Source organism: Otolemur garnettii, unplaced genomic scaffold, assembly GCF_000181295.1.
Source record: "Otolemur garnettii isolate 467f Iridium unplaced genomic scaffold, OtoGar3 scaffold00087, whole genome shotgun sequence".
NCBI classification, from domain to species: domain Eukaryota; kingdom Metazoa; phylum Chordata; class Mammalia; order Primates; family Galagidae; genus Otolemur; species Otolemur garnettii.
The window spans coordinates 12,379-21,541 of NW_003852482.1; the positions used below are offsets into that span (position 1 = coordinate 12,379).

General features: G+C 55.1%; 1 protein-coding gene across 1 annotated transcript in view; it reads right to left on the reverse strand.

The window, feature by feature from the left end:
• Positions 1–424: 424 nt before the first annotated feature.
• Positions 425–9,163, reverse strand: part of CACNA1B (calcium voltage-gated channel subunit alpha1 B) — a 221,174-nt gene continuing 212,435 nt past the window's right edge. The window contains exons 40-47 of the mRNA XM_003794791.2: positions 8,639–8,746; positions 7,851–7,960; positions 6,531–6,658; positions 3,740–3,875; positions 3,542–3,658; positions 1,855–2,059; positions 1,364–1,614; positions 425–1,009 (exon numbers count right to left, since the gene is read on the reverse strand). Of these exons, the coding sequence (XP_003794839.1) occupies positions 479–1,009; positions 1,364–1,614; positions 1,855–2,059; positions 3,542–3,658; positions 3,740–3,875; positions 6,531–6,658; positions 7,851–7,960; positions 8,639–8,746 (1,586 nt within the window). The 3' untranslated portion in view covers positions 425–478. The remainder of the gene's footprint in view (positions 1,010–1,363; positions 1,615–1,854; positions 2,060–3,541; positions 3,659–3,739; positions 3,876–6,530; positions 6,659–7,850; positions 7,961–8,638; positions 8,747–9,163) is intronic.

The window sequence follows — 9,163 nt, forward strand, 5'->3', positions numbered from 1 at the left end:
CACAAGGGATAGCAGAGACACACGTGTTGGGGCTGCAGGGCCATGAGGCTGCCCTGTTCACTGACGTGCCTAGAGGCCTCGCCATCCCAGGCTTGCCCTGCTCCTCTAGGCCACATGTCTAGACAAGGGAGGTGCCAATGTGACTCAGACAACCCACCAGGGCCCCACGCCCACCCTGGACACTGGTATCTGAGACTTGCTGGGGCCTCCTCAGCTTCATTCAGCAACTTCATGTTCAGGGTCTGATGTGAGAGTCAGGGAGGTGGCATAGGCCAGGGAGACACATCCCTCCAGACATCCCTCCAGACATGGCCTCATTAGTCCCCCAGTGAAAAAGAGGCAGAAATGAGAGGAGGAGCTCCACAGAGGGCAAGGCCCTCCCTCTCGGCTGCCCTGTTTCCCCAAAACGTCCCTGGGAGCGGCATGGATGATAAAACTCACCCACCTGGACGCACATGGGGTGGGGGGCACGGTACAGCTAGCACCAGTGGTCCTGGTCTGGGTGGTGGTAGCTGTGCCGGGCCCGGCCACCTGAGCTGAGCCCCAGAGTGCAGTGGTAACCATTGGGCACCCGGCGGAGGGGGTGTGACTGGGAGGTCAGTGAGGACACATAGGAAGTCCTGGAGGAGCGGCCAGAGTTGGTGGCCAAGGCCTCCTCGAAGGTGAGTGTGTCCTCAGGTAGGGTGTGGGCAGAGGCCTCACTGTCCAGACGCTGCCCCAGGTAAGGGTCAGAGCCAATTCGAGAGCTGGGGACCAACGGAGGGCCGAGGGGGTCTGTCTGCAGCAAGGCGTTGTGTTCAGAAAGTCCACGGCTGAGTCGTCCAGGGGAGAAAGCCGGAAGGCTGGTCTGGGCCCCCGAGAAGTGCACGGGTGAAGAGTTGGCCGTCTTGTAGGTGACACTGGGGCGGGGCGTTGGGGGTGTCTGGGGAAGCTGCCTCCGCCCACCGCGGCCTGGAGTGCTAGCACCAGATGCTGATGGCAAGGGGCTGCCATTAACTGAGCCACTGCCCTAGTGAAAATGGAACAGAGCAGATCAAGACAGTACCAAACCACACAGACATAGGCAGGTGGGAGGCTGTGAAGGACATGAGGGAGAAGCATGAGGGAAGGTGGGCACCCTGGGTTGTGTGTATAGGGGAAGGGTCAGACCAGGCAGGCATAGCAGAAACAGGGCAGAGAACAAATAGGAGGATTTGGAGCCCCAGTCCTACAGTGACAGGCACCATCCCTGATAGCCACCATCCCTGACACAGCAAAGAGAAGAGCTTAGAAAGGATGTGGCAGGGCCACAGGACCCCAGGGCCAGACATGGGCACAGGGAGTGCTCCTGGCCCTGGAGTCCTCCCCACCAGCCCCAACTCACCTTTGGGTGAGGTCCTGGCTCCTGGCCGGCTGTCGGTGACGTGGGGTGGCTACTAAGGGAGAGCTTGGGTTTGGGGGGCTCACGGCCCCCAAAACGGTCACAGGAGTAGAAGCGTTGCTTCTCTGAGGAGGAAGACGATGGCTGTCTCCGCTCTTGGGACCGACCCCGCTCCTGCCTACGCTCCCGCTCCCGCCGGCAGCTGGCAGGCCCCTCTCCTGGGGGCAGCCCTGGTCCTGCAGCACTGCCAGTTGCTGGCCAGGGAAGAGGGGATGTCAGCATGGCTAGTGCAGGGCAGAAAGAGACCCCAAACCCAGACCCAGTGCTCCAGGGCCAGCAGGGCAGATCAGGGGAAGGCTGGGGCTCATGTCCCTCCTGCTCTGGGAGAGTGACAGGGCCCTGAAGGAGACAGGGAAAAGAGTCCTCCATAGGTGGCTTGGGCTCCCAGTTGGGGCCACAGCCTCTCAAGGGGCTCTGAACCCCTCCTCACGCACCACCATCCACGTCGGCAGACAGGCTGGGCCCCTTCTCCAAGGGCCTCTGCTTCTTGTCTCTGCGCCGATGGCAGCGGTGGTGGTGATGGTGTGAGGCCTGGCTTGGGGGTGGGCGATCCAGGGCAGTGCTGCAAAGATGGGCTGCGTGGGGGCGCTGGGCCAGTGTAGAGATGGAGCGCTTCATGGGGCTGGCATCTGGTACAGGCTATAGGCAAGACACATGGGGAGGCACATGGCCTGAGGGTGGGCTGGGGAGGCACCAAGTCAGCAGGGAGACAGGTTGGGGGCTGAGAAGCAATCAAGTCCTATTGGAGGAGGCTCCCATTGGTGGGAGACCCTGCAGCCCGGCATCTCCCAGACAGGGCAGGGTCCCATGCCCATACTGCAGGGACAGGAAGTATCTGGGAGCCCTCCAGGTAGATGGCTGCACCACCTTGGCTATTGGCTTGGTTGGAAACATCCTGAGTGGGGGCTTGCAGGTGCCTTAGGTTGGCAGCCACAGGTGGGGCAACTCTGTCTGGCCCATTTCAAGTGGGCTGACCAGTAAGCTTGCCTCCGAGGCAGAAATCAGGACCTGTGGAGCTGAGCTCTCAGGCAAGCCCACCCATGGCCCTGTGTGTTCCTATAAGAAGAAAGAGACGTGGCACATGCTAGGGGTGGGGAGGCTCAGCCTGTACCCACACAGCTGGGTAATGCCAGGGAGGCTACCACAGGGTAGAGGGAAAACTGGTGGGAAGAGGAGAGAACTGAGAAAGGAAGGAAGGGCAGTAAGGAGAGAAAAAGAGATTGTTGGCCACAGCAATGAAGATGGAGATGTCACCAAGCAAAGTTCGAATTAAATGTTCAGAGGGCTCAACAGAAACTTGGCCACAAGAGAGCTGACTGCCCAGGACATCTGGGATGCAGGTAAGGCCCCTGCCGCCTCTGAGCTGCCTCAGAGGTGGGAGCACAATGTTCCCAGAACCAGCCTAGAGGGGGCATTGCCCCTCGTGTCTAGGAAAAGGGACCTGTCCCAAGGAGCACAGAACCATAGCCTGTCTCACACCAGAGCCTCCTGCTCCTCAGGCCAAAGTGCCACAGGGAGAGGCCACAGCAGCACTGCCAGATCCAGTGAGGGGTATCCCAGAGAGACAGGCAGGATAGGCCATGGCTGGGACCTGGGACACAACTGTCAGAGTCAGAATGGGGGCAGCAGTGAGAAGGGAAGATAGAAAGGGGGTAGGTTCCAGAGCTGAGGGAACCAGAGCTGGGAGGATCAGAGCTGAGGGGGGACTAAAGCTGGGGGGATCAGTGCTGGGGAGACCAGAGCTGGGGAGATTTGTGTTAGGGAGACCAGAGCTGGGAAGGAACCAGAGTTGGGGGAACAAAATTGACGGGTCCAGAAATGGGTCATCTAGGCCTGGGTGACATCTGACAGGAACTTGAGAACAGGTGTGTAGTGAAGGTTAGGGTTAGCTGGCCTAGCTGCACCTGGCAAGACCAACACTACACCTTGGGAAGCCCAGGGGCAAGGGGGAGGCTGAAAGAGACCAGGCTACCTGGCTACCCAGAGTGTACTCTCTCAGCAAAGAGCTCAACAGTTAGGACATAGCTCTCCCTGTAGCCAAGTCTCCTCTGCCTCACGATGCCTGTGGCTATGTGCTCCACTCTCCCACTCCATGTCCTGGATTCTTCTCAGACCACTCACCTGAGTCTCTGCAGCCAGGCGAGGCATAGAGGCAGCACGGCCCTGGCTCTCCAGTCCAGGTTGGGGGTCCCCATTGGGGGCCCTCATGGCCATGTTCTGCATCTGGACATCCACAGCCTGGAGGAAAACAGCACCATCCCAATCACACTCTCAGGCACCCCACCCTGCCTCAGGTCCACCGTTCTTTGGGGTGCCTACCAGTACTCCTGGCTGCATCGCAGGGATCTCTGCTGAGTGGCCACGCTCCAGGGGTGCCCAGGCTTCACAAGGTGTATCCTGCGTCCTTTGAGTGCCCCAGGACACAGACTCCTTGATGCCACTCTCTTGGGTTTGTCTGTGGAAGAGAAAGGAGGGATGCTCTATAGGGTCAGAGGTCCACTGGCTGCAGAATGCCAAATGCCCTGCCAGCAACCTGGTGCTCTAACCTGCCAGGAACCTGCTGAGACCTCACTCCCAGCAGAGGTTGGGGAATCAGGTACCATGTTCTGGACTAGATGGAGACCTTCCTCACACATAAGAGTTCCAACATGGTCTGTGCATGCTGGATCCCAGCAAGGGTGCATCACAGAACATGAACATAGGACAGGGAAAGCTGGATGGGATTTGGAGTGGCAGCAAGGATGCTGAGCTGCCCTGACCGAGCTGCAAGCCGAGGGCCCTCCATGCTCAAGTTTGTAGGAGGCATGGGCCAAGCACTTCCCAGTCTAGAGAGATTCAGCATGGTCCTTGGCAGGGGCTCACCTGAGAGGTAAAGAACCCCCTATGCTGACATGCAGAGAGGGAGCTGTCAGGGAGGACAGTGGCTGTGGACCCCCAGCCTTCCTCCCTTCTGAGGTCCCCTTGCTGGTGGCTCCTCCTCACTTCCCCAAGACCTCAGCTATGCAGAGCTTTTTTGTCCTTTAGGTCCCTGCTAGTGCTCCCTTCTGAGAGGCAAGGCAGGCCACACACATTCCTTCCTTACCTGCCCCATCCCCTGTACCATCAGTGCTTCTGCTTCACATCACTGTCTCCCAACTGGCTCAGATTTGCCTGAGAAAAGTTCATTCTCGTGTCCCAGGATGCCCTAACCACACTCCTGTCCATGCATAGTCAGTGGCACTGATCACACTCTGAGCTCAGAGAGCCTGATACCCTGAGCTGGCCACACTAGAGATAGCAGAGGATCAGACTGGTCATTTGGGGGGTTTCTGATAATAATTATCCTCCATCTTCTCAGAGAGTTTTGAGCACCTGCTGACACCATGCAGAGAGCAGCTACAAGAAGCCTGAGACTATGCCCAAGGCCAAATGTGTGCTTACATCACCACCAGGGGCTCAACACACACTCCTTCACCCGGTCCCATTAGACTGAGTATTCTGACTTACAATAAAAGAGCTGTGACCAACTGAGATGGGAACTGTAATCAGGGAAGTAACAGAATGTCATTTTCCTGCTGAAGCTTGGCTCAGATCAACCTAAAACTTCACCACCCCCTTCAACATACACACACTGAGAATCAACTGTCTAAACGCAAAAATGGGACCCGTACCAAAACCCAGAAAGGAGAATGTGAGAAGAAGGTGGCTGCTAGAGCAATGGGAGGTCGGTCCTCAGGCACTGGGTGCCAGGACTCAGGAGCACACTCTTCTGCTCATGCTCACCCTCTGCATATCCACATCCCACCCCTTGCACATGGGCCTGACTGTGCAACCTGCTTTTGCCAGCAGGACACTGGCCAATGGTCTTGAATAGAGGCCTGAAAATGGTCTGCACCTTGGGCCCCTACTCAGCTGTTCTTGAGGCCAACATCCTGTGCATGGGCTCAGATGAGGTGACAGATGACATGTGACTCATGTGTCTCATGCCCCAGTGAACCTTCTTCTCCAGGAAGGCCAAGAGGACCCACCATCCTCATGGAGCCGAGCCCAGCCCATTCCCCATCTGCCACCTTCAGCCAACTCATGGTGAGAAAAAGTGATGGTTGTTTTAGGTCACTTGGTTTTGGATGGTTTATTACCAAGAAATACTGTGGCAGGAATTAAGTGATAATAGAAGGAACAATTTTTCTACAAAACATAATAGCTTCAGAAATCAATACCAAAATGGAGATCTGAGAGCAAAAATGTTATAAGGAAGTTAGAAAGTTCAAACTTTCCCAGCCTGAGCAACAGCGTGAGACCCCATCTCTACAAAGAAATATAATTAGCTGGATATGGTATCATATGCCTTCTGTGAGGTACTCAGGAGGCTGAGGCAGGAGGATCACGTGCTTGAGCCCAAGTGTTGGAGGCTGCAGTGAGCTGTGATAAGGACACTGCATCAAGCCTGGGCAACAAAGTAAGATCCTGTCTCAAAAAAAACAAAAAACCAACCAACCAAACAAACAAACAAAAAAACCAAAAAGCAAAAAACAGAAAGAAAGCTGTTACATTAGACCTCCACCAGGGGCCCTAACAGGCCATGAATAGAAAGGGGTAAGGGCTTGAGACAGAGCCCTAAAGGCCCTCCAACAGGCAGAAGAAGATAACTCTCACCTGACAGAGAAAGGCACAGGGGAAGGAAGTAATCTCTGCCATAGGGAAACCTACATCTATTGACGTCACTGCTGTTAGAAAGGTGGGGTAGACAAAGCCCTTGTCTAATGTAACAGGAATTAAATTTAAAGTCTGCCCCAGAAACCCAGTAAATGAAAATCCACTTGCAGCAGTGACCCTTGACTAACTTTCCAGCAGCAAGACAATGAGACAATCACTGCACCCCTGGTTGGAGGCAGGTGCGGGTTTACCTAGAGCCAGTCCCTGAGAACCAAGATGTACCCTAAAGCTCTGTGTTCTCAGAGAACTGCCTAAGGTTCCAGGAGCACGCTCCAGAAGCCAACAAGCCCTTCAAGTATCTGATGCTCGTGAACACAGAGGCCAGCAGAGTTTCTCCTCCTCCCTTCACCAGCTCTGCCATAGGGAAGGAGCTGCTCCCTCCTTCACCAGCTCTGCTCTGCATCTGGGTACTCACATGGCTCCACCATTGCTGAGGGAGGTGGAACTTTTCTGCCGAAGGAAAACCCGGGCTCCTCGGAGCACAGCTGGCTGCGTTTGCTCTAGGGTGGCCTTCAGAGGGTGGAACAGGGACACAGGGCCCATCTGCAAGAAGGGCAAAGGAAGGAGGAAGAGCTCTGAGGACAAGAAGAGCCAGGCCCCGGCAGATCCACAAGGTGGCTTCAGGAACCTGCTTGATCACACGGCATATTACAAAGTCAGTTTGAGTCCACACCTAGCATCAAAGCTCCTTATCTTACAGGGCCACCTGCCTTCTCCATCCCCACCTGTCCCTAGATGTAAACATGCAACCAGGGCAGTGAGGTGGACCCTCCATGGCCTCTGCTAAAAGCCTTGCCTGTCAGTGATGTAAGGAAAGTTGTGCTACTTCTCAGAGGCGCAGTCTCCACCCACCCAACTAGGGAACTGGCCCAGACTACAGACGGCAGAAACATTTTGCTTCATCGTCAGCCTGGACTACTTGGTAGGGCCTGCCCAAAGCAGTAGGCAGGGGAGAGTCCTGGGATTTCAGAGCGGGGCAGACTGCTGAGGTTGACTATGGTGTGCAGCACAGACTGGGGAACAGAGCAGCAGTATAAACACCAGACATTTTCCAACCCAGGGCTGGATGAATGTCTCTGGAAGCTCTGAATGGCTACCTAGTTAGCATTCTGGACAGACAGCAGTGTATAGTCACTGAAGACACACCTGTGTGGGGCGGTGCCTGTGGCTCAAGCAGTAGGGCGCCGGCCCCATATACCAGGGGTAATTGGTTCAAGCCTGGCCCCAGCAAAAAAAAAAAGACACACCTGTGTGGGAAGGGACTTATCTTTGAGGGCTGACATCAGCAAGGTAGGTTCCCAAACCACCAGCCAGAGTCAAATAGAGCAAATAATGACCTTAGACCTATGGGTTTGAATCTTGTTGATCCTTGGGTGCAGGATTCTTCCACCTCCCAAAAGAATCCTCCTAAAATATTCTTGACATCTTCTTTCTCACTTCTACCACTTGACAACAGTGATACCTTCCTGGCCAACGCTTTATCTTCTGCCCCTGAATGCCAGCTCTCTGAGTCAGGAGCTTCCCCAACTACCCAGCACCTGGCAAGTGGGCAGCATTAAGGCAGTGGGTTGGACTTTGAGGGAGAGAGAGGCAGCTACAAGAGTCTCTCATTTCCCTTCTCTGGCTGCACTTTTTCCAGGAAGAGTTTGGGTCCCCCACCATTATCAAACCACCCAAGAAGGCCAGAGACTTAGACGCGTCAGAGTTAATTTTTGGAAATCCTAGGACCTGGTACCTGGGACAGGCCCCCGGGAGCTTGAATCTGGTCTCTGGTGGTTTTATTCTGCTTGTAGAAGTCGAATATCATCAGAGCTGCATACACTTTCCCCACTGTCATCTCGTCGGCTGAAGGACAGGACAGGCAGGGAGAGTACACAGAGGTTGGGGTTTGGAGAAGAAAGGGAGCAGAAAGTCACAGAAACATGGGGTGGGAGGGGAAAGGTAGAGGGAGGGGAGGAAGAAGCCCACCCCACTACCAGGAGGACTTGAGGTGGAGGGGCTCTGAGGCAGAACATAGGCTCGGCCACTACGAGCTGGGCCTCCCCACAGCCCCTCTCAACTGCACTGATCTGTCCTGAGGCCTCCATGGCCAGGATGATGCCCCTCTTGTTCCAGACCCTGCCTTCCTGCATCCTCCCATGAAAGAGTTGGAGACGGGATCTCGCCATGTTGCCCAGGCTGGACTTGAACTCCTGGTCTTAATCAACCCTCCTGCCTCAGCTTCAAGTTGCTGGGACCCCAGGCACCCCACCTGGCTGGACATTCATCCTTTAGCACCTCCTTCTCTTTCACTTTCCCCACACTAGGAGTGTGAGTGACTCTGCTCAACAGAATAAGCCTGAGATCAACTCCTGTGGTTCCCGTGCTCTGGGCAGGTGGAAACTAAGTCTCCTCTCTAAGCCAGCTCACCCTTCATCTGTTGCTCTCACTTCTACACTCTAAGCCAGCTCACCCTTCATCTGTTGCCCTCACCTCTGGCCCCTCCTGCAGCCTCCCTGCTCTGCCACTGGGTGGGGTACTTACGCTTATGGGGTGGTACCAGTAAATCCAGTGTCTTCTGGGGCAGGTTGGCCCACACCACGGAAATCTCCTTCCTCAGCTCTGCATCACATTGATGCTGCTTTGTCCCAGCTGGGCCAGGATGGCAGTGGGGAGGAAAGAGGCAGATATTAGGAGCCACCTTGCAGTCCCAGGAACGGAGCTGGGGCAAAGGGCCAGGAAGGGCTTGGTGTGGGGAGAAGATGGCGCAAAGATGGTGCTGGAAGGAAGGCACAGAGAGAAGAAACATGATGTGGAGTCTTCCTGGAGAAGGGGGCAAGAAAACTGAGAACACCCAGCTGGTGTGTGCAAGTCCACCTAGCTTGCACATACATGAGTGCTGTGTGTACACTGCATGCACATTTGAGTGTGTGTAAATGCAAGTGCGGAAACAAGGGGACTTGAAAAAGGATATGGTAGTATTACAATCATTCATCCATTTATTGAGCACCCACTAAATGTCAGGTACTATTCCAAGCGATGGGACCAAAAAAAAAAAAAAAAAAAAAA